At 40.2% G+C, this 24,037-nt stretch overlaps 4 protein-coding genes and 1 long non-coding RNA gene across 7 annotated transcripts; 2 read left to right on the top strand and 3 right to left on the bottom strand.

Moving 5' to 3' along the window:
* Positions 1–124: 124 nt before the first annotated feature.
* LOC124202702 (zinc finger protein 236-like) lies at positions 125–6,323 on the bottom strand. Of its 2 annotated transcripts, none has more exons than XM_046599076.1 (25): positions 6,148–6,323; positions 5,963–6,081; positions 5,742–5,885; positions 5,544–5,678; positions 5,098–5,460; positions 4,885–5,037; positions 4,695–4,815; positions 4,478–4,629; positions 4,239–4,407; positions 4,080–4,167; positions 3,873–4,005; positions 3,668–3,807; positions 3,374–3,594; positions 3,121–3,307; positions 2,800–3,040; positions 2,615–2,731; positions 2,285–2,554; positions 2,164–2,216; positions 1,958–2,090; positions 1,746–1,878; positions 1,531–1,663; positions 1,244–1,458; positions 1,010–1,185; positions 776–934; positions 125–702 (listed from the first exon to the last, which is right to left on the bottom strand). In XM_046599076.1, exons 1-25 carry the CDS (start codon positions 6,221–6,223, stop codon positions 310–312), a joined length of 4,224 nt encoding a protein of 1,407 aa, XP_046455032.1. In that variant the 5' UTR covers positions 6,224–6,323; the 3' UTR covers positions 125–309. The 2 variants fall into 2 exon arrangements, with proteins under 2 accessions (XP_046455032.1, XP_046455021.1); XM_046599065.1 differs by having other exon boundaries at positions 5,963–6,084.
* Positions 6,324–6,393: 70 nt separating this feature from the next.
* On the top strand, positions 6,394–9,251 carry LOC124202707 (RNA-binding protein 42-like). The gene is made up of 5 exons (XM_046599090.1): positions 6,394–6,532; positions 6,601–7,006; positions 7,065–7,230; positions 7,296–7,490; positions 9,015–9,251. Exons 1-5 carry the CDS (start codon positions 6,489–6,491, stop codon positions 9,131–9,133), a joined length of 930 nt encoding a protein of 309 aa, XP_046455046.1. The 5' UTR covers positions 6,394–6,488; the 3' UTR covers positions 9,134–9,251.
* On the bottom strand, positions 7,556–8,702 carry LOC124202713. Its single transcript, XM_046599101.1, has 4 exons — positions 8,362–8,702; positions 7,964–8,216; positions 7,816–7,885; positions 7,556–7,740 (listed from the first exon to the last, which is right to left on the bottom strand). Exons 1-4 carry the CDS (start codon positions 8,559–8,561, stop codon positions 7,667–7,669), a joined length of 597 nt encoding a protein of 198 aa, XP_046455057.1. The 5' UTR covers positions 8,562–8,702; the 3' UTR covers positions 7,556–7,666.
* A 4,721-nt stretch (positions 9,252–13,972) lies between the features above and the next one.
* On the top strand, positions 13,973–15,179 carry LOC124205586 (protein FAM177B-like). Of its 2 annotated transcripts, XM_046603046.1 has the most exons (4): positions 14,050–14,068; positions 14,150–14,263; positions 14,333–14,551; positions 14,622–15,179. In XM_046603046.1, exons 2-4 carry the CDS (start codon positions 14,240–14,242, stop codon positions 14,940–14,942), a joined length of 564 nt encoding a protein of 187 aa, XP_046459002.1. In that variant the 5' UTR covers positions 14,050–14,068; positions 14,150–14,239; the 3' UTR covers positions 14,943–15,179. The 2 variants fall into 2 exon arrangements, with proteins under 2 accessions (XP_046458993.1, XP_046459002.1); XM_046603037.1 differs by having other exon boundaries at positions 13,973–14,263.
* A 2,704-nt stretch (positions 15,180–17,883) lies between these two features.
* On the bottom strand, positions 17,884–20,257 carry LOC124205600. Its single transcript, XR_006879405.1, has 2 exons — positions 18,117–20,257; positions 17,884–17,968 (listed from the first exon to the last, which is right to left on the bottom strand). It is a non-coding gene; the product is annotated as an uncharacterized LOC124205600 (long non-coding RNA).
* Positions 20,258–24,037: the final 3,780 nt, after the last annotated feature.

Below are 24,037 nucleotides of genomic sequence, written 5' to 3' on the forward strand. Positions count from 1 at the left end.
GAGAGGTGGGTAAGATTACATGCGATTAAGTGAGCAAAACGTAACATTTTTGTTTTTCATTGTTCACAATAGACAGAATTTGAAATTTTGTGCACTTCTTTAATTACAAAATTATATGTCGATGTAATTTATACAAACATTTTATTTTAAGAGAGCATATAAAATTCCAGAAATATGATAATCGATGATAATAAACACAAAATTTACTAATAAGCGAGATGCAAATGTCCGATAACTCAATGACCGATCGTTGAGTAGTGTCAGAGAAACAGTATTATTTCAAATAAAAATAAATTTGAACATTTGAATTCACTTTTGGAAGTTGCGATTTCTTGCCGTAATTACCGACACCCGTTCAGGACTTGTTTCGCTGGAAGCTCCCAAAATAACAACAGGATCGACTGCCTCTAGCATAATAGTGTGATCTGCTCCCTCCTCTACTTCAGAATGGTGCTGATCCGCATGCGAACTGGAAACGAGCATTGTTCCTCCGTGGTTTCCCGTCAAAAGTCGCAAACCGGATTCAGAGTTCATAAGATTCCTGCTCAGCTCGTCCCGGTTAGACTCGCTCACGGTTAACAGATGCGACAAATTCATCTCCTGAGTCAATGCGATCCCTTGGACCTGTCCATCGCTCTGGGTCAGGAAAAGATCGCTCAAGTCCCTCAAGTCCAGCAACGTGGTCGAGTCCAATGTTGGCAACTAAAAGAAAAGGAATTTTTTTTTTTAACTTTCAATTCAACTGACACGAACTAGAACTAGCGATATGTATTACTTGGACATTGCCGGCTTCGTCCAAGTGGAATTTCACAGTCAAATTGCCCAGGGATCCACTTTGATCGCCCAAAGAATTGTGTTGATTCGACAGGTCGCCAGATATCGCGATGACTTTCGCCAGATGAGCTTCAGAATCCATGTCTCCGTTCAACACTCGCTACAAAGAAAAAAATATGCGCTTAGCAACAACGAAGAATAAATAAAACTACGAAATAATTTGGGTGGATTTTACCTGTTTGTTCGACTTAGCTTTTAATTTCCTCTTGTTGGCGGCAGAAGACACTGTGCGGATCGCACCGGGTTTACCGACTGCCTGGGCAGCTTTCCGGTGACTCTTGAGGTGAGATTGTCGGTGACCGGTTGTCCGGAAGAACAAATTACACTCCGGACACTTGAAGGGTTTGTCCCCTAGAAAAGAAAAGGCCGTGAATCTAAACTATTCAAAATAATGAATTCCTCGACTTGCCTGTGTGAATTCTCATGTGGATTCGAAGCGTGTTCCGGCATGAGTAAAGGCCGTTGCAAAGCTCACACGACACAGTCTTGTTACCATTGGCAGAATGAGTACGCGAATGAGCCGTCAAAGTGGATTTGAGCGTGAAACTTTTATCACATATTTCGCAGGCGAAAGGACGTTCCCCCGTGTGAGTTCTCATATGACGAACAAGATCCGATTGTTTTCTAAACACAACAGTAAAAAAAAATAATTAGAATTGCAAGGCCTTTGTCGATTACATATTCAACCCTTATTACTTGAAACTCTTGTTACACTGAGTGCACTCTTTAAGGCTTTTCGAAATCTTGTCTATAACGTTGGCAACACCTCCTTGAGTGGAAGAAGTATCAGTAAATATAGCCGAGTCCTGATCTTTAAAGCTCGTTTCCACTGTAACAATTAGTAAAGTAGATTAAGACTTTCTTTCCATTTATAATGTTAATAGGAAATGTAATCGATAACTCCTACGTACGAGCATTAGTTTGAGTGCATCCTTCTTCGGTGTGACGTAAGTAGAGCTGAAACGACAGAAATTTGAGCCCGCACGAATCGCACACGCAGTGCATAGGTTCTGGGTCTGGGTCGGTGTGAGACTTTTCGTGAGCCTATTAAACCCAAGGTCGCTCAAATGACGTGTCAATAAAAGGCTTTCCTTAAGTACGTTAACGGATTCAGACAACTTACCGTCAAAGCTTGAGCGGTTGCGAATGATTTGGTGCAGATAGGGCAAACGTGGGATTTATTAGCTCCACAGTTACTTCGCATGTGGGTCTTTAAATGGGAAGCTCGTTTAAATTCTCGTCCGCATGAAAGACATCTTTTCCGACATTCAACAAGCAAACATGAAGTACACCAAATCAAATCTAAATTTAAAAACAAAATGTACATACTTGGTTTCTTCTCTTTTAGAATCCTCCGTTGGTGCAGTAAGTAGTTCAGATTCCTGCGAATGGAAACAGAAAATAGTTGAAGATTAACTGCCTCCTTGTTTCAATGTACGGATTTTCCAACCTGGAAAGTAAAGCTTTGCGACAGAACTTGGTTGTCGTACAATGTTGGAAGATCAGAGTGGGCTGGAGCGTCGGTAACATCGGACGCCTCCTCACCATCGAATTCCATGCCTAGCTGCATGGGACCAAAGGAGGAAGCATCACTCAAGGTCGACGTCGTGCAAGGAAGACTATGTACGTCGGTGACTTCTCTCGTTCCATTTAAAGTAGATTCGTCACTTGGCTGAGTTGTGCTGCTATCAGCTGGCATGTTGCTTGGCTCGTAATTCAACTAGAAAATCAAACAAACATGGAATTCAATTATTTTAAAGCTATTGATAAAAATAATTACCAAATCCCAATGTGATTCGGTTTGGGTTTCAGACATTGGTGGTAATGTTGTTGAATTTTCGAGCGCCTCCGCATCAATGGAAACTTCAGGCAGTTCTGAAGAGGACTGCGCTTGTTGCTGCAAACAATAAAAAAAAAATCGATTAGCTTGTAACTGTAAATGAACCCATTTGCGAGTTTCTTTACCATATGGATGACTTCGTTTGTGTGGGTCCCTACGTGTTTTTTACAAACCGAATAAGTCTTGAAGGACTTTTGGCAGTAAGGACATATAAAAGGCCTGGAATCACTATGGCTTGCTTTATGTCGATTCAGTGTACCCCGCGTAGTAAAACTGCGATTGCATTCCGAGCATTGAAAGTTGGGAGCAGACGTTCTTTCGTGCGTTAGATGGTGAGCTTTGAGAACCCACTTGGAAACAAAATTCCTATGAAAGATTAATCAATCAATTTAATGAAGCACAGTTATTTTTAACCTAATTTTGTTTAACAACAAAAAGAAACTAACCGGAGGCAGATGTTGCAAGTGAAAGGTTTCAATCCCGAATGAGTTTGTATGTGTTGGTTGAGATGAGCAGATTTCTTGAAAGCAGCGCCACACTGCAAACATTTAAAAGGACGGATTTGACGCGTGCCGTTTTTCTCCTCTGATCTGCTGAACAGCTGGGCATTCACCGGTTGTCTCGGGAGGATTCCTAATAGGATAAACATTAATTGTTCAACATGCCAACTGGTTTGCAGCTTTGCAATGAATTCATTACCCGACTCGGTTAGTTCTAATGGTTCAGCCAGCGTCACAGACATATTTGCACCCGTTTTTAAGCTATCGCTCGCTATTCGTGGCTCTTCCGATGTGAGAGCAGTCTTAGTTTTGCTTTTGGCAGATCGCTGGTGAGCCTGGAGGTGTACTTTGAAATAACTCCGATGTCGAAATTGCTTGCCACAGAACTGACAGCAATAAGGTCGCTGCCCAGTATGGAGCCTAATTTAGTCATGTGTAATACAATATTATTCAGACTGCAGACGTAAACCGACTACGATTAACTGGAACTCACCTTTGATGAAGAACAAGGCTTGCCTGACTGGCCAACTTTTTACAACAGACAGGGCACTCAAACGCCTTGGTCCCATTGTGCGAATTCAAGTGAGACATCAAAGTGGATTTGAGACGGAACGTTTTGTGACAAACAGGGCACTGTCGAGACAAAATTTGGTTATTAGGAATTTCGGTATTGAATGTACACTCAACAAAGAAAATACCTTATAAGGCATAATGGAGTTGTGAATACGAAGGTGACGAACCAGATCCAGCGGTTTCTTGAACCGCTTCGGACAGTTTCCGCACAATAGGAAGCGAACAGAATTCTCCATGCGATATTCAACAACATATTGCCTTTAAAAAAATATATCGTAAACTTGCCATTCTACATTGCTTTAACACGGGATACGTAAATTTATTAGACTCACACTAGTTTAGCTGGATTGGCTCTATCTACGAGAGTAGTGGTGCAGGCACTTCGTTCTTTTGTTTTATTTTGTTCTCCGTTCCGCTGATCTGAGAGACAAATGTAACCCATGTACGGATGAAACCTCAGAAGAAAATAATGAATAAGATTTCTGTCACACCTGAATTCTCCGTGCCACCATCTGAAAGTGGTAATCCGATACGTTCCAGAGCCTTTTGAAGGATATCGTTCTTGTGGCTGAGATCGTCCCGTGGCGCTGAGTCATTGTCATTTATATTCAGAGCTGCCATGGAATCTGAATTTTGCAATTGTGGCATTGTCAAATGCGTCTAATAAAGAAGGAAATAGTCATTAAAGAAAAAAAAAGGCAAAACCTATATAAACTTAAAACACACACACCTGGATGCCATCACAATGAAATTTGCTCATATGAGATGTCAAACTCGATACATTCCTGAATACGGCACTGCAATCATCGCAGCGATGAACGTCTCCTTGTTGTTCGCTACTGGCAAGAAGGTGTAGACGCCGAACATGAGCTCGAAGGTTTCCTACAGCATCATATTCCGTTTATTAGAATGCACACAATTAACAAAAATTTAAACATGCTAGATACCTTTCTGACTTGAGGCGTAAGGACACAACGTGCATTGGTAGGGTTTTTCCCGTCCATGAATGGCTTTTTGGTGGCTAACCAGCGAATTCTTCTGACTGAAACCCCGATTGCATTGATCACACTATCAAATGAATGAAACAATTATTTGAGTATCGAAATTGATTATGTAATATTTTTAAAATTGAGTAACCTTGTAAGGCCGCTCGCCTGTATGAACTCGCTCATGTCGAGCACGGAGACTCGGCTTATCGAATTCCATAGAGCAGTGAGAGCATCTGAAACGTGGTTTTCCAACAACTTTGTTGTTTTTACTTTTTTTCTTGCAAGACAAGATAGAATTCACCTGTTTAACAAATCAAAGTTGTAAAAAGACTCAATTAAAATATTCCTACAGTTTCGGTACCTTCTGATGATATCTCGAATGCTCCTTTAGTGCCCTCATAGTGTTGAAGTTGTCATGGCATTGCTTACAGGGGAAGATTTTTATAACAGGATCTGTTTCACGATTCGCCGAACCGTTAAATGAGTGATTCAGTTCGGCAAGCGTTAAAGGTGCGGTTTTGTTCAGTTGGTGTTCTTCTTCTATGTGACGCCGTAAAGCCCTCATAGTCTCGAATTCGTTATCGCACTGCTGACAGGTAAGTGTATCTTCCTCAATGTGAAGGGAGATGTGAGCTTTTAAACTGGCCAGTCTTGAAAATTTCTTCCCACACTCTGGACACTGACTTGATGTATTGTGTAAGGCCATATGAAGTTTAAGATTTTTCTATTTGTTAATGAAATAACATGACATAAATAAAATTGGTATTATGGTAATTAGTAGTAGTGATTTGGCAAGACAAGTCTTACCTCGACATTAAACGAAAGGTTACAGTTGGGGCATTGGTGAGGCTTCTTGTCTAAATGTTGCAGCTGATGCCTTTTATAGTCTGCATTTTTCTTAAATGTAGCTCCACACTCTGAGCATGATAACACATCATTTATCTAAATAAGTGATGTTGATAATTAACATGAACAACATTGTCTACATACATTAGATGCAATTACCATAGAAGTTTCGACATGAAAACTGTCAGGATGATTTCTGCCAACTTGTATTTCTGTCAAATTGGGTTGCTCACCACCTTCAATCTCATCTTGAAGGGGTGAGCTTGTGATGATAGCTGCACCATTTTCAGAAACAATGCCAACCTTGTACGACATAAAAACAAATTCCAAATAAAAAGGCTTTGTGCATCATTTAGATGTGCTGGCAAGTGGCAACTAACCTGTGAAGAATCTATGAACAGCACCTGCACTCCATTCCCTGTTTTCAGCAGCTTGTTGATATCAAAATCTGTGGGAAATATGATTGAGCCAGCACTTTCGGCATCCAAAATTTCAGTTCCTCCTATCAGAAATGCAATTCTATCAAGCCATTACACAATTTGGAAATAGTTTTTCTAGTTATTACCTAGTGAGTCTGACAGGACGAAACTGAATGCAGTGGCTGGATTAGTTCCATCACAATCATTCGTGGATAACTCCATATTAGCTTAGTTTTTTCTTTGAAAATTTAAAACTGTGTCAGTCAAGTGTTTTCAGAAATCGCCATCCGAACCAAAATTCTCCAAAAAAAACAACATGTCGTCTGTAAGGATACGACGTTGTCGTACGATCAAAATAAACCCAAATAAAGCGACGGAAATGAGTGAAATGTTTGATTGCACTTGGCAACGTGCTAACAAGCGTGCAGAAGAACCAAAATTTGTGTTTGCGGTGTTTTGTGAACGAATTTTGTTTACTGTTTTCAAAATGGCTAGTTTTCCTCAAAGACAAATGCAAGATGAAATGGAAAGGTAAAAATTCTAAAGAATTAAGACTTCCGTAAATTTTAGTATTAAAAAATATTTTTGAAATGCGACAGGTTTGAGGCCGAAATCTCCAACTCCACGTCTAAACCTAGCATACCATCTGTTTTAAAACCAAACATGATACGTCCTACTTCTGGGGCACCAGGAGTTTTTCAGCAAAAGTTTCAGCCTCCCACACACTTTCTGCCTACACAGCTTCAAAGGGCTGGAGTACGCCCAACAGTTTCTTCTATCTCCCAGCCGTTTTCTTCTTCCACATCTGCACCACCTTCCAGCATAGCTTCAAGTGTCGGAACAGCCATCATCAGTAACAAACCTGTTCTTTATCTACCTGAAAAAGAGGCTAAGGCATCATCATCAACTTCTGCAACTGCGAATTTGATCAAAACTCCACAGCCTGTAGCCAAAAAGGCAAAAATTGAAGCCAAATCCCCAACTAAAGTTGTTCCAACAGCAGCAGTAAGACTAGCAATTAACATTTTGTAAAACTTGTTGATAGAACTTTCTATGTTTTCAGAGCGGACCATCTGTTTTGAGGGCCCCATCTTCTACGGTTGGTTCAGCAACTGTCAAAGCTGGAACAGAAGAACCCAAAGTACAAAAAATGAAGAAACCCAAAAAATTTGTCAGGGCGGCTGGTGGTACAGTTTGGCAAGACGACTCGCTGCTGGAATGGGATCCAAGTAATTTTTTCTTCACACTACATGATTTTTAACTTTCCTATTTGATCATTTCCTTTCATTTTCAGATGACTACCGAATCTTTTGCGGTGATCTTGGCAATGATGTAACAGATGAGGTACTGGCCCGCGTTTTCGGCAAATTTCCGTCATTTCAGAAGGCAAAAGTGATCAGAGACGCACGTTCCAATAAAACGAAAGGCTTTGGCTTCGTGAGCTTCAAAGATCCTACGGATTTCACCCGAGCTATGAGAGAGATGAACGGTAAGTGATCTCCCAACAATTACATATTTTTTTTTTTTTTTTGGTAGTATGAGACGAGGGAAACATTTGGAATTTCCATTCAGTTTATTAGTTTTTCGATCATTTCATTTGTGGGAATGTGTATGGTAAAGCATCAATCGTGTGTGGTGCATGAACAAAAATAATTTTCATGGCAATTAAAAATCTTCATTCATGGCTTCGGCTGGCTCGAACTCGGGCTCGTTGAAATCGTTTTCAACCTGGTAATAATCTAATCAGAAAATAGTTTGACGAAAATTAGATTTTTGTTTAAAAAAAAAACACTTAAAAATGAACCAAAGTCAACCTTTATTTTCGTAGTTGAACTTTTCGTAGGGAAATCCTTGTGCATTCGTTTCGTCATAAGACTTGGATAGCTGTAAAAAGTGAGAGAGCCAAAACGTCAACTTAACGACGAGACATTTTTAGGTATAATAATAATCTAGTTTCATTACCCATCCACCGGATCGTTTGACGGCCAAACTGTTCTTCGTATTACCGCCGGGGTAACCGTCTTTGCGCAACGGGCTTATGAAGAAGGGCGGCTGTCGCTTGTTATAGAAATTGGGCAGCAATTGATGGTTCCAGACGAGTAGCGGTTGCAAATTAGAATGAGTCTTGTTATTCCCGCGCCGAATGAGTCGTCTTGGGATGTCTCGTTCGCTCACTGGCGGTTCGCTATGGCTATTTATTCTTGGGAGGTACCGTCTGTTTTTAATCATTCCCAATCAGATTAACTTTTTATCCTTGTTCCGCTGCACTCAAACTTAAAACTACAGGATCGACACAAAATTACAAATCCAACAGAGGGTTGGGCGTAAGGATTAGAGGAATATAAGGGTCTAAAACTTACGGTTGTCGGATAGACTGGTGATAAATGAGTATGGGATTGTGCGATCGTAGTTTTTTGAACGACTGGCGCTTCTCCAATTGACCCATCAAGGAGAAGGAATCCTCCAGCGAATCGCCGCCACGGCTGGTTGAGTCGGCCACGGTACAAGTGCTGATCAGGGCCACGAGGCAGATGGTTCGCAAAATCAAATGCAACTCCATGTTCTGTGTTGTTGTTTTTCCGTTTTTTATCGAGAAGGTTTCTTTCCAATTTGATTTCCTGTTTTTTTGGCGGGGGGCAACAAGGTGTCAATGGCAGCGCCACTTAACCTGCCATCGACTGTAGAAAGTTGAGTTCGCTCTGAGGGCATGAACGACCCCGCTATGGGTTCTTATAGTCTCTCTTTTGAGGGGGATGCACATGCGCCTGAAACGTCGTTTGATGCGGTTGATCATTTTCTCCCCTACTCCGGGCCGTGCCCCGCTTGTTTGTCTTTGAGCCGGATTGCTGCTGCCCTAGCCATCCATCCGACAGTTTGGTTTACATCATGCTGCCCGAGTTGGCATTTTGTGTGTTGGGTGATGAAGCCGTATTATTATGTTGGCTGGATTCGATCTAGATTGGATGTCAGATGATTTTTCTCATTTTGTTTGTCTTCTTTTTTCGCTCAACAGGCAAGTACGTGGGAAGTCGGCCCATCAAATTGCGCAAGAGCAATTGGAAGAACCGCAACATTGACGAGGTGAAGAAGCGACAAAAGGAAAAGGACGTCCTGCTGGGCAAGCGCCGATGATTCTCTCCAAAATTCCACCCCCCGCTTCTCTAATTTACTTTAATGAGTTGATCAGACTGCTCCTATGACATCCCCAAATGGAAAATCATTACAATCAACAAGATTTCCAGAACAAAAACTTGGTCCATCTTCTCTTCAAGGTTTGTTGAACTTAGCCAGCGAAAAACAACTTTAGGCTTAAATAGTATTTTAAGGCTTCTCGACTATAATACCTACAAGGATGATGATCGATTGAGAGCCATGTAGCTGTCGGGATCCACCCGTGACGCCGTTGGCGTTAATTATTTGCCAGGGGTTACCAAGTTGCATTGTGAACAGTGATTACAGTAGTCGATTAGAAGTCTTCATGGAAACCATTCATCGCAAGTGGCGAGCTGCTGTCTCCGATGAAGTGTTGCTGCGTAACCAACTGCGGGGCCATTTTGAGTCAATGGAGGGGAAAATCGACTATATACACCATTAGTTCGTAGAGAGAAGCTTTGGCTCAATTAGGTTATTCGACGTGTATTTATTTTCGAACAATCCTGTGTGTATAACTGTATACTCATCCACCCTTGGGCGCGTGAAAAAATCAAAGTTGGTTGGATCAGATTGTACTACCCTGGTACTACCCTTTTAATTGCGACTAGTTAGGAATCTATCATCTAAATTTGGTGATAGCTCGTACATATAGATGTGCGAATGGATAATTGAAATGGCTCAAATTGGCGTGCACTCTGAATAAATGAATCTCGTAGGCTGTATTATCTGTGTAGTTTGTAAGTACTCGAACCAAAGTAGAAGAGTTGGAAACGGGAGGGGTGAGTACTGAGTAGCGTCGTGATCGGTACGAGTCCCCCGAAAGATGAAAGTAAGTAGAGTGTGTGTTAACTTGTGCTAACGAGGACATGTGGAAAAAGAGAGTGGGAGATGTCTGATGTTGAAAGGATTCCAGGTATTATTATTATCAGTTCTATAAGTCTATCTGTCAACACTTTTGTCACGTTTATTGTTACTAGACAGAACAAGTCAGCTCAGCGTGGTAATTAAGTTTACACGAGTGACACTCTCCTCCCCGAAGGACAAAAACGATCGAATGTTGTCTTAGTGCATTAGATAATTTGTTGAAAACCCTCCCACGCGATATCAATCGTCAGTATTTATGTAATTTGGTTGTAACTTTTAGCTCCACCTACGTTATTCTTTTCCCTGGAAAAAAAAAAAGAAAATGAAGTGTACTGCTTAAGTTTGTCAAACTCGATGCGTAGAAATGATCGTGACAGTCTACGGGGAATTACAGCGAAATAAGTCGACGGAAAAAGAAGAAGAATGTTGAAGTTTATGATACGCGGACTCTGGGGCTCGTATATATTAATAACATTGGTGGGGGGCTCTCCTCCGCTCTCCTCTTACGATATTATATCGAGCATATTCTACAGAAACGGCCATCAACCTTTACATGTCCTATAGAGCTGCTACTGCTGGAGAGAAACAAGACTCCAATAATTGTTGGTTTCGTCTCTACTGCGCCTCGGTCGCTGTGCTGGCTTATGATGTACAGAGAAAAGACGGAAGAGAGCTCGACTGGCAATTCAATCAAGAAAAGTGTACATGTACCGTGACGTCCGTATAGTGTGCTGCTATTCTAAAAGTGATACACGCTTTCTATATTTGAAGAGATGGCGCAATCATTCGATCGCTTCATCATTCCCGACCCGTGTTCAAATGTTCATTGGTCACCGATGGCCTCATCAACCAGAATTGCGCTATTGTTTTAGAGATCTGACGGTTTTTGTTTCTATGAGATATATGTCGATGAAACAATGAATTTTGGTATAGACGTGACTCCCAGCATAGACTTCCGGTGGTGATGTAAGACCCACTCATTTAGATGTTTCACGATACCTTTTTTTTTTTGAACTCGAAAAACTTGAGGTGGAAGTGAAGAAAAAGCTTTTCTTTGTGAAATATCAAAGTGATCGATTGACGCCGGTACTGGCGTATACACCTTCTTCTCCTTGTCGAAGCCAGTCATGTTGCCGTGACACTCGAATGATAACTTTTGGGTTGGTTGTAATATACCGCCAGCTATAGAAGCTTGGCGGTTATAATATACCGGGGGAAAAAAGACTCTTTTGATACATAGTTGATTGTTATTTTTCTCTCAAGTGACAAATAGACCTTCACCTCGTCGTGTCATGTATATAATACAATAAAGGTTCTTATTGCGCAAATGTGTCAAGCTCCATGTCGCCATTGACAACCGGTGTGGGCGGAAACGACAGTTTCTAGCGCCGCGACAAGAATCTCACGAACATGAAGGGATGACATGGTTGCTGCTGTGTATAGGAGAAGGGCTTATAATTGATACACCAAGGATTTGAAGCTGAAATCGAAGCTGCCAGCAACGCAACCATTAATACGCTAGACATAATAATAAGCGGAACTTTGCAATTTAGCTCTGGCTGTCTGCCACTCACCAGTTTGTGATGCGGCAGCACAACCAAATTTTCATCAAGTTGAAAATAACATAGAAATGGAATCGAATGGAATGGTGGAGCTCTTTAAAAAAATGGACCGGGATTGTTAATTAATGAAATTCAAATGAATTCTTTTCTTTTGATATAGGGAAATAACTCTCTTCCGTCGGTGGAGCGACAGCACGTAGTCGGAAGTTTCCGGAAGTTTCCCGATTTCCTTGTTGTAAACGAAAGTAATCTATATAGACGAACTATATAGAGGATCCATGCGGAAGGGGAAAAACTTAATCTTTGGGAGAAAGTCACGATGTTTCGAGGACCAATTTGTCGGCCATTCTTCCAATCCTTTCCATGCGTACACTTATACAGCAGCTGCTGTACACTCACTTTGATCGACGTCAGCTTGTTATAATAGACTACATGTATACCTGAAGCATTTATCTATTCCCGCATTCCGACCACGGCGATAGAGGAGAGGCGGCCGTCAAGAATTGTTGGGCAACAACAAAAGGCCAATCTCATTAAACGTGGAGCGGCCGACCATCAGCTATAGCGGAGATCCTTTTGTCGTCCAAGTCTTCGATTGACCAATTCAGAAACATTTTCTCTCGACTATAGATTCGCTCTCAAAGGCCTTGACTAAATATTTAGGATCTATCTCTTCCTATAAGGTCAAGGGTGTATCTACTTTGCTGACGATCGCTTTCAACATTTGAATAGTGGATGAACATCAGCAGAGCCGAAAGATTTCTAAAAGAAAGTTTTACAAAGTCCAATGTCTCTGCTTTTTATACCTTTGATATTACCTTCATCTTTTAAAAATACCATTAATAAGTTTCTTGGGGCTCACGTACGCTCACTTATTTTATTAGTCCGTCGCGCAATCATCATCAACCCTTTAACATTTTTGGGTTGTTGCGTAGGCTTGCAGCACGTATAGTGCCGAGACTTATAACCGCATTAGACGCTACTTAGCTTGATGGGTTATTAATAATATTTATATTAGAGATGGATAGACTCCTGGCTGGAGGGGGAAAATATTTGGATTTTTACACAAACACACCCCACAACCGGCGCAACCGCCGTGTGCATAATAATCAGAGGATTTCATTTTTGATTCTCAGAATTGCGGTGAAAGAAAATTCCGCTTTACTATTTCGATTGTGAGGTCCAATATTTGAGCGGAAGTGTATTTGTTCAGAGAGTGAAGAGTTGATTCGGTGCGTCGACACGATCTTGAGGGCGTGATAACAAGATTCTCACGGCATATAGCCATGAAACCATCAAATAATATCTGTCAAATCCATGTCTTTCGCCCGTGTCCAGCTTCCTGTCTCTCTTCTTTCTTCCTTCAGAATAAAATAAAATCTGTCAAGCACGAATTTTTCCAAGTCTTTTGAAAAAGAAACTACGCCATCACAGCTTTTTTAAAGTGTTAGCGAGTCCGCAGAGTGATGCGGAACAGCTCCCGGCTTTTGTATAATACCCAACGCACTGACGACAACTGCACAGAGTTATAATTTTGGTGTGTAATATTATTATGTTGCTTGTAGGGCTTTGCTTTGCTGTCCAGAAAAAAAATTTTCGATTTGTGTTGTTTGCTTATTCCAAGGGTTTTTTTAGCTCGTTTTCTTTTACATCCAAATTTCCTAGAGTGCATCTCAAGTCTTAGATCTGTCTTAGATGCTCTCCCACGCTCTCCAAGCTGTTGTGCAATATAATATGAGCACGCGAAAATGGTGGTGGATTTTATACACATACAGCTAGAAAGAAAACTTGTGTGAACTTTTGCCGACGACGGTTGAAAATGTTTTTTCCTTTCTCATCCGCTTTCAGACATTTCTTTATATAAATTGAGTACTCAAATTAGAGCGGGAGAATGCGAATTCCTGATCGGCTTCAAAAAAGGGAAAAAAGTCGCTTCGACAACTTTGAAAGCGACTATAACGAACGCGTAAGTTCGGGACGAAAATTCCACAGATTATATACGATCGGACTTGGCTATTGAAGAGCATGTATAGAGAAAAGATAAGAAGAAGAAGAAGGGGGCCTTTTATATGTGTTGCGTCCTCAACTATATCTTTTGAGACTTTCCTGCCAACCGGAAAGATTAGTATACATTTAGCGTTTCATCACTTTGGTATTCATTGAAATGTCACGAAGGCCCACATTCAGGGCCGTCTGAAACGCGTGTTTACACAACCGAGCGAAAATTGTCAACCTTTCATTAGTTTGAGTAGAAGAAACTTAAGGTAAAATCTTTTGAGGTTGGAGTTTTCTTAGTAAATCTTAGCATCTCTTATTTATTGAATGCAGTTCTCTTTATGTCTTTTCCTGGTGCAATCAATTTGCAATTTGAAAGCAGGAAAAGAAAATAGAATTTACTGGAAAAAGAAAAAAAAGTTATTTCGCAACGTTGCCAGGGATATTTCGATTTGTTATTGTTGCCTCATGATTGTTGCAATCCACTGCAGAGGTTTTTATAGCTTTCTCTGAATTTCCCCATTATCTAGTCCGGCGCAGCAGTTTATTCCCTTTTTTTTTGTTAACACTGCAGTTATCTGTGTGATTGCACTGCCAGGTGGCAATCTATATTCGAATTTTATCATCGCTCGTTCCTCCCGGATATTGTTATTTTTTTCTTTTTATGGAGGATCTGCCAACGGCCAAGGTGTGTATTTTTACGACAGTTTTTACGTGTTTTGATATTGTGTAATTGTTTATTGATTGTATTATTTAGTCTAGTGGTGCTGGGGATAGCCTTGGAGATATGACTGTCAGTGTCAATTTGGAACAGTCTACTCTGGGACAACTGTCAAGTCCAATTCAGCCTGACAGAAATGGAAATGGCAGGAAAGTGAAAAGATACATTCACTGCAGCGATGGGGTCTATGAAGAATTCAGCAGCGATGAAGAAGGTGTCTACCAGGTCCCTGCCGGTACCTCCCTGGTAGATCCTGTAAGTCCATTTCCAACTCAAACATGAATTGTACATGAAGATTTATTTTTCTGTCTTGTTCCATTTCTAGAAAACAATGACGTGGATCCCTTGGTTCTCCCATGTGTCTTCCAAAGCCCTGGCTGCCTGTGATTATGTCGGGGAAACTCTTGCAGACTTCCTTGGGATCACTGCCCCGAAATACCAGTATGAAATTGATGAGGCTAAACGGATGCAAGAAGAAGAGAAGGCTGAGAAGAGAGCTGTCGATCTGGAAATGGCAGGGTGGAGAGATCAGAGTCCGTCCACTCCAAACCCAAACCGTCCACAAGTTCCTCAAACTAGCACCCCAGCTTCGATTCTTCCTAAAGTCATTCCAAACCAGCCAGCCACCGCTGGCACCCACATCTAGTTCCTTCATTCATTATTTACATCATGTGTTATTTCTTACTCTTCCCACTATATCCACACCAACAGATGGCTCTGCTCATGCCTTTAGGTTTGTTTTGTTTCCCTAAATAATATTCTGGCCGCTTTACAAGCAAATTTCTAGCCGTTTTTCCCTTGTCAAAAATTTTGTACTATAATGTTTACCAACTGTTGAGAGAGTTTCGTTCAAATATGAAGAGCCTGGCTATATGTAAGGGAGCGCCGTCTTGTACCAATATTTGTCTTTCATTATCGAGTTGAGGTTTTCGTGTGTTGCGTGACTCCGAGATTTCCCCCCGTCTTTTATTTTTCTCGCCAAATTCGAGAGTGAAAAAAGAAAAAAAAAAGACATGAATTCTTTTTTCTTCGGTACATAATTTATAATCTCCGCGAAGCTGTCAGGAAAAAAAAATGCTGACGCTACCGACTGTATACGCCGGCCCAATTTGTCGTGAGTTTGTCACGCCATTTTCCGACTCCCATTCTCCACCTCGTACCCTGATTTTTCTTTTCCCACAGAAGGAAACAATCGAAAAATGTTCCCTCCGTTCCGACGCGCCGTGGTATATAGTAGCTGCTGCTGCCTTGTATTTTTCCATTCGAGACTCGACACATGATTACTGTTTTCTTCTTTTCTTTCCTAGCTCCTCGTTTATTCATTCGTCTAGTAGCTACTATCTATTCTTTTTTATACCTGATTACCATGTAAGGGGGGAAGACCTCCTCTGAGTTTTCTGGGGTATTGTACCCCGACTGCGTAGACAAAAGAGACCCTATATATAGTTACACAGCAGAGCAATCGAGAGCTAAGAAGAGTTTCTGCGGTGAATGTGTTACACACCTTTTTTCTCTTCTATCTACTGAATGAAGTTGGTATAAATTTAGCTTCTGCTCTTACTCTTTTTTTTCTTTTACTGGGTTATTGTTGTTCGACGCGACTATAAGAATGATATCATCATCTCAGCGTCCAGTCACACTGAGAAGCTTCTACAATACGGTCGGGTCTTTTTTCTATTTCTTTTTTGAAATTTGATCGAATTAGTCGAACAGCGGGGCGGCCGAATTTTTTCTTTCCTTTTTTTCTTTTTTTGACTCTTGGAAAAGGAATAAAATGGATAATGCCCCGTCATTAGACTCAACATTTGCACTCCCTTGTCGGCGCGGATCCCTTGTAACACCTTCCACACACTTAACGGTGCGCACTGCTGGGCTCCACGCAGCTAGAGCTCCTCTCTCTGGCTGGAAATAACCCAAAATAACCGAGCTGCTAGATAGAGTCGGCAGGGAAAATTGAAAACAAAGGGCAGTACACACACACATGTATATATGTACACACGAGAGATGATGAAAAGGTGTACACACAACACACATACAGTGGGAACGAGAAAATGCGCTCAAACAGAACAACACACACAAAGCGTAATAATATCCAGTCAAATTCAATTGAATCCACCATTTTTCTTCTTCTTTTGTTTGTTAGAAAAATGCTAATTAACCCCGAAAAAAGAAAGAAAAACAATCAAAAGTTTCGTGACAGTTTCTGAAATTTTCTCATTTCACCCGGAGCGTAAATTTTTTTATTCTTTATTTATAAATTATTTAAATAAAACCGCAAATGGATATTTAGCGGGGCGCCCAGGGATGATTATATACGGACCCCAACAGAAGAAAAAGAAAAACACATTTTTAGCGCAATGGTTATATGTAATATTTTTTCGAATCAAAAGAAATGAGGAAAAACACATCAACAGCGGCCATATACACGAAGTAGTACACACACACCACGGCCCATAACAGCTAGCTTTTTTGGCTTCGTCTTTCTTCTTCTTGCCTTCTTCATCATCGGCAAATGATAGTCATTATTGTCGACAAAGAGGGGTCTCTCTTTCTCTATGCTGATGTTGCCCTTTTTCGTCGTCGTGCTATCGCAATGTCCCTCCTTGTTTTTCTCTCCTTCCTGCCGGTGGGAAAACACGCCATAACCCCCCCCCCCCCTCCTCCATAATCCATTCCATCTCAAAAGAAAGAAAAAAAGATTTCCATCAAAAAATTATTCCTCCTCCTATATTCCCAGTGTTTTCGTGAATCTTTCTGACGGCGCTTGCTGATGATGCTTCTGCGTTCGGCGTCAAACAAACTTTTATTTTATTTTGACAAAAGAAAAACCAAAATTTTTCTATATAAAAGTCCCGAATTTTTTAAATGTTAATTTAAAAGTTTAAAAAATAAAATCCGTGTCATTTTTATTTATTTTTTTATTTTAAAGAAATATAAAACTTCCAGTTTCCAGGAGTAGGTATAGGAGAAGAATAGAAAAGAAAAGTCGCTCGGGCGGTTTCGATTCGAAACGGTCGTTATTATTTATCGTCTCCTACGGGGTTGTATAATAGGCGAAGAAGAAGAAAAAGAAGAAGTGGGATGGTCTATGTGTGTATAGCTTCTTATTTTTTTTTTGTCGGTCAAAATATAAAAATAAGGAAAAGGTACGTACATACATACACGGCTGACCTTTTTTTTGAAGTTGTAATTAATGGCCGAAAGGTTTCTGTGTATACGCTATACGGAAAAGGTAATCAGGAAACAGAAATTACAAAGAGAAAATAGCCGAGGCGACATGAAGGGATAGACTATGCAACAACTGCGCTGGGGCACCCATAAATTCAAAAAAAAAGATGGTTACTACTATTAGACTGTTTGGTGGGGGGACGAAAAGGGAGCCGCAAAATCATGATAATAACTGATGGGGTTCCTATATACACACAACAGACATCATATAAGAAGAAGAAGGCCAAGCGCAGCACCCAAAGATGTTTAAAAAATGCCAAGAATCTTCTTCTTTCTTCTTTTTTTGGTGGGTCTTTATGTCTACCAAACTGAAATTAGAGAGAGAAAATTTTTTTGGGAGAAATTGAAGAGCGCTTTTGTTGTTTTTTGTCTTGCCATTTCAGCAGAAAAAGGTGAAATGAAATCGCCAGTTTTGTGCTGTCGCTGTGTATTGTCGACAGGGTCCTTGTCGTTATTGCCCGGTGATTATATACGTGTACGTGGTGGTCGGTTTATAACACAACAAGAAGGAAGGCAAAAAAATTGTTTTGAAAGAAAACAGTAAAAGAAAAAAGATTAGACATTTCCTTATACTATTTAATAACATTTATACCTGCTGGAGTATGCGTGTGGTCTCCATGCCCCAGCACCGACTGTTGAAGGGGAAGAAGAACATGCACATCTCCTCATCCGCTTTTGGGAAATTTGTGTTTTTCGACCTCGTCAAGCGGAAAAAAAAGACCTAGCCGAGATGTTTTGACGGTCCGCCGCTCACAGTCCTTCTCTCTGTTTTATTTCAATTTTGTTGGTTTTTTTGAAATTTTGTGTCTATAATTTTTTTCCGAGAGAAGAAATATATAAGAACCAGTTCGTCACTTTTCGAGGGCGAAGGGGAAAAACGAGACAAAAGAGCGGCGACGTCTGCAGACACACTCGTCGAAACAAAAGAATAAATAAATTTTTATTTTCACGTAAATATTTTTCTACGTCTGAAATAATTTTTTGTTTTTAGTGTCTTTTAATTACTTCAACGCGCCGGAATAGACATCAAATATAATACAAGTCCCATGGCTCGGGATACCTGAGAAATGGTCCATCTTTTTTTTTTTTGCAGTTCAATTTTTGTGTTTTTTTCTTAATTTGAATAAATTTGAATTTTTCGTTCTTTTTCGGGAAATAGATAAAAATGAATTTTGGAGGGCAATAATTGGCGCCCGAAGCCGTTTGGGTATGCGGATGATGAGTCGAATAACCTGACAATATATTCCATAGCTGCCGGCTATTATTATGCTTAGATATATATAAGAGTGCTGCGGAGAGAAGAGCTCAACACATAGCGGACGATTGATGCGGGCGAGCGTGAATCGTGCCGCGTTCAAATGTATATAGCTACATAACGACGACAAGTTCAAAAGGAATAGATATATAAGAATAAGAAAAGAATAAATACCAAAATGGATGGATGGATGAGAATAAGAGTGTTACATCCCGGCGCCTATAACTCTTTGTTGTGGAAATGTTCAACATTTCTCTGCTGTAATGTGTGTCGGAGAAAAAAATTCAAAAAAAAGGGCGGGAACATTTACGAAAGCGTATCGGATCGGAATCACTCACGGTATATGTATATCGGGATATACAATGGCCGCCCATCATCATGATGCTCGGAAAAATCGAAAAAAAAAAAAGATTTAACATGTAGTATTTGCCTTTTTCTTTTCATCTTTAAAAAGAAAAAAGAAGGGAAAGAAAAAATAACGACAAGAACTACCTGTCGGCGTAATTATTCAGCAAGTTAATGGCCGACTCGGGCCATTAGCAACTGGCAATAACGGCCACGCAACCATCCAGCAGCAGCATCCTTCTTCGGGATACTGAGGAACCTTCCGCCAGTGCCGCCATGATGTCCGGCACCTCAAACAACTTCCAAAAATTCATCGCGACTTGATTTTTTGAAGGAAAGAAAAACATTTTTAAGTTTACGATTTTTGACCGTCTAAGTTTTTGGTTTTTAAGCTCAGGGTGCCCTAAACTTGCTCACACATTTTTTGGCAAGGCCATTATTATTCTACTACTATTATATACTTTTGTTTGAAGTTGGAAATATAAATAATTCCGGAAAAGGAATGAGAGCGCTCCGGTGATTTATATTTTGTTTTGAGCTAATCAGCAGAAATCTTTTTGTATTCAGTGCTGTGATGTGATCAAAAATTCGAGCATCTAATAAGAGAATAAGAAAAACCAGTTTCCCTGGATGGTGGAGGTCGAGTGCGATGACATTTGCCACAAATGGGTATTATATTATATGTAGGTAGTATGCTGGATAGATTCATTCGTTGAACTTCGGGAGTCTTGGGAAATTTGTTCTTTTTCCTATTTTTCTTTCCAGTTTGTTAGTCTCGGCTTTTTCGTGCCGTGCACGCAGGGGCCAGGCAGGATGACGACTGTGTGCGCAGCGCAACAGATAAGAATAAGAAAATAAGAAAAGAAAAAGACAAGACGGATGCATTAACGAGCTAATGGAGCGTGTAGAAAATGGGGAGAGGCAGACGGGAAGATATTCCATTGCTGCTGCTGCTATGCTGCCATATACACACGCGGGAGCGCTTTCTTCACTAATGAACATGTCGTCGTCCCCGCCACCGTCACCCCTGGTGGGTCTGCTGGCGCGCGGTTTAGACCGTCGTATAGAATCAATCAACATAATTATTTTTCGGAGGGAAAAATTTGTCCTTTATTTAATAAAAATCTTTTCGTTGAATTCATTCGTCGTGTCACGCAACACATTTGAATATTATACGACGCGTTTGAGAATTAGATCAGATATTATCTAGCGCAAGTAATTGATGCTCAATGATTTAACGTCTACTTAATAAGTCGCAGATGGTGTAAGAGCAGTCACTTGGCATCAGTGCAACGAAGCGAAATTGTATAGGTACTTTTTTCGAAAATATAATGACCATTTTTCTTAGAGAGATAACCACCATTTTGGGCGTGGCGGGTATAGAATTCACATGTCACTCACGATGGCAGACACATTTTGTTCAAATCTGAAATGAAAAAATAAAAAAAAAACCCTATAAAGAAGTCAGTTATTTTTTCCAGGAACAACCAGCAACAGTAAAAGAATTAACAAAATATAAATATAAAAACTGGTCTCTCTCTAAAGCTTCTCATTTACATTCCCAAGCGAGAGAGAGAGAGAGAGAGAAATGGACAAAAAAATAAATATCTCCAAATGTCTACACAGCACAAACAGAAAAACTAGAAAAACTTTTATCCAATTGCTACTGTGTGCTGTGTGTGTGTGTGTGTTTAATTCCTGTTCTTGTTGGTTTATGTATATAGCTATATACCCCCCCCCCCACATCTCTGAAAAAGAAACAACCTTGGCATTTAATATGTAATTTCCCATACTTGGTCATCCCCCGCCGTCCAACTCGTCGCCGTCCCTCGACAATCTTTTAGTATTCAAGGAGAATATCAACTTCATATCATATATAGAAAAGCTATAGCGACGGCCAATAGGAAATTGTTATTCACAAAATCTCCAATAGATAAACCAGTTTGTCTTTTTTCTTTGATTCTCAATACTATATAGATGAGAGTGGTCTTCGATTGTTTTTCCATCAACAACTTATTTTCTTTTTCTTATTCTTTTGTGTATTAGCTTTCGTTATCCCCCCCCCTAATTTTTATTATATACGTGATTGTAATGCTAAAAATCAAACAAGTTTTTTACGGTTTTTTAGAAAGAGACCCCGAAAGAAAAATGATTAGCTGCGCAGCAGTTGATTGAGCTGCATGCCGCGGGTTTAAATATATTCTCGATGATTTAAAATCATCGAAAATTCGGGTGTGTGTTGCTGATGCTGAAATATAAGTCTTTGCTTGATGTTCATTTCCATCAATTGCCCTCCGGAATTTAGTTGTTCTTTATGTAGTAGTACGTCATTTAATATATTATATATCTTCTTTTCATATGTATTCTTTCTTTATTCCAGCGTTGGCAGTTATATCCTTTTCGGTCCTGACCTCTTGATTTATAAATACAGAGATCGTGACAGCGTTGTTTGACGGCCGCTGTAGCTCTCTTCACCCGCTCCTATATAGACAGACAATTAGACATTCCCAGGGAAATGATAAAGAAAAAGAGAAGGACTATACAGCAACACAAGGAGGCCAGCAGCTGTTTATATCTTATCGCATTCGTTTGTATTATCTTTGGTTTGTTGGAAGTTCGTGTGTAGCTATACAACGATGGATTATAATGAGTTCTTATTGAATTTCTCCGGTGTATCATTTCATATTTCCGTTTGATTGGGTCTCGAAATTCCATCAGATCGTTTCCATTACATTTTCTATTTCACCAGAACACTGAAAAGTGATGTGTCCTATATAATCATCTTCTCTATTTCTTATTACATTTATTCCCGCCGCGCTTTTGTTGTTTCGCTTGTTCTTTACGACCCAGGCGGCCTTGTGATGGGGTCGCCGGTCGCTCCTGGTCGTACTTCGCGTGCGTAGTTACTTCAAAAGTCTCTGCTGCTGCGGCACAGCACATGTAGACAATAGAACGTCTCCCTATATAGGCGGCAACTTATTTATATAATATGACGTCGGTCCGGTGTGTGCTGGGCTGTGCTGATGTGCACAACTCGTCTTTTAATCGAATTCAGCATGCGAGGGAATTAGAAGTCCCCAGAGATGATGAGTGGCAGGCGGCCACCATTTTGTATTTTATTCCATCACATCAGATTGAAACCTTATTAAAGAGAGATTGACAGGAATAAAGAACATGGCCGCACACCACCAAGCCTCATATATGCCCTGTACACGTGTAAAATGTGGAACTTTTGGCGGGATTAGTTAGACGTGGGGCCCACCCATGTATATTACAAGAACAGCCTTGTAAATGTCTAAACTAGAGCTGTTGGAGACCATCTGCTGTGTATTAAACATGTAGGCTACTACTCTAGAAGTGCTGGCGGTTGGAAATGCAATTGCTCGCGTTTTTCTTTTCTATACTACATGCGCTAATAGACATTATGTAGAGCTGTGCTGCCCGTCTTAATAGGCCATTTCGTCCCACACACGCAACGACATAAAAGAGCCGAGTCTATTCATTATTTCTTTGGCTGCTGCTGCTGCTGTTGCTCTTATATTCCATTGTCTCTGGTTTTGATAATGATAACCTTCAATGTCTTATCATTTCTGCGTCTCTCGGAATGTGTTTTCTCATTTGAATCTGAGGCTCTACACTCTTGTCTATTGTTGCTCACAGCACTCACACAACCTGCTCTCTTTATATTATCTTCTTCCCATGTGGCTTTTTGAGATGTTACACATTATTTTTTCGGGAATTTGTGAGTTCTGATTACATCGAAAGAAAAACCGGGAGGAATGAAATGATAAGACGCGCACAGCAGTCAAAAGTGATAAAATTATTTCACGATTTTTTTTTTTCGCCGGACGACTCGTTAGACAATATTTTTTAACAAGCGTGAAATTCTTTTCCCTTTGATAATTAAGCTGATGAAAAGGATAATTACAATCAACTTTTATTTAGAAAAAAACAAAAATGTTTCATTTTTCAAATAGTTTTAAATACATTTTTGCCAAAAAGGATTCTCCGGATAGTGTCAAGGGTGGCCACACCTAACTTTATATAGTTGAGTTTATTATATAATATAATAACAATCGAAAAAGTGCCTTTTATATTACCTTTTCCGTGTGCCGTTGAGCATCAGCTTTTGTTTTATTGTGTGTAATCATCAAAATTCTTTTGTCTGTGTATAATTTTGTTTTCTTTATTATATTCCTTCAAGAAAAAACCGGAAGCTTTCATTATATAGTAGGCTACATGTCGAGTCTTTTTGATTTGCTTGGACGAGCCAAAAAATGGGGGTCCCGCCCACTTATTCATTCAAAATGAAAATTGAATAGGTCAAACGCCTTTTGAAAAAAAAATTTTCTCACGGGGAGTCGTCTCATTGTTTTCCGTTTACGGTCAACAGTCCATGCCCTGCGTGTCCACAGTTGGCCGAATCTCAATTGAAAAACTGAATAACAACAGAAATTCGAATGAAACACAAAAACGCGGGAATGCCACCGCGAGAGTTTGAATATACAGTATAGTCGAAAAAAAGTTCATTACGCCGTTGTTTTCAATTATAACCGACACACTCGGATAGCAGGACACACACACCAACAACAATCCATCACACACACACAAGACAAAAAATCGGTGCTCTCCGCTGTCCCTCACCAAACTATTTTGATCCATTTCCATCACCCACTTCTATCTGTATGTGTGTTCAGACTCAAGATATTATAACAGCCTGTGTGCAGCACACGGTGATTCATTCGCGTGATATTCACATGCACATCGAAATGGAGCAACTCGTCTTCTTCTTATATAATATTTCTCGTTCCCTTTATAAGCTATGGTATCTACTATATAACAGGCTGTATGGGACTGGCTAGGGATCATCCATCATCCGACTAACAAACTCACGAATGTACATCGCTCTTGAT

Source organism: Daphnia pulex, chromosome 2, assembly GCF_021134715.1.
Source record: "Daphnia pulex isolate KAP4 chromosome 2, ASM2113471v1".
Taxonomy (NCBI): domain Eukaryota; kingdom Metazoa; phylum Arthropoda; class Branchiopoda; order Diplostraca; family Daphniidae; genus Daphnia; species Daphnia pulex.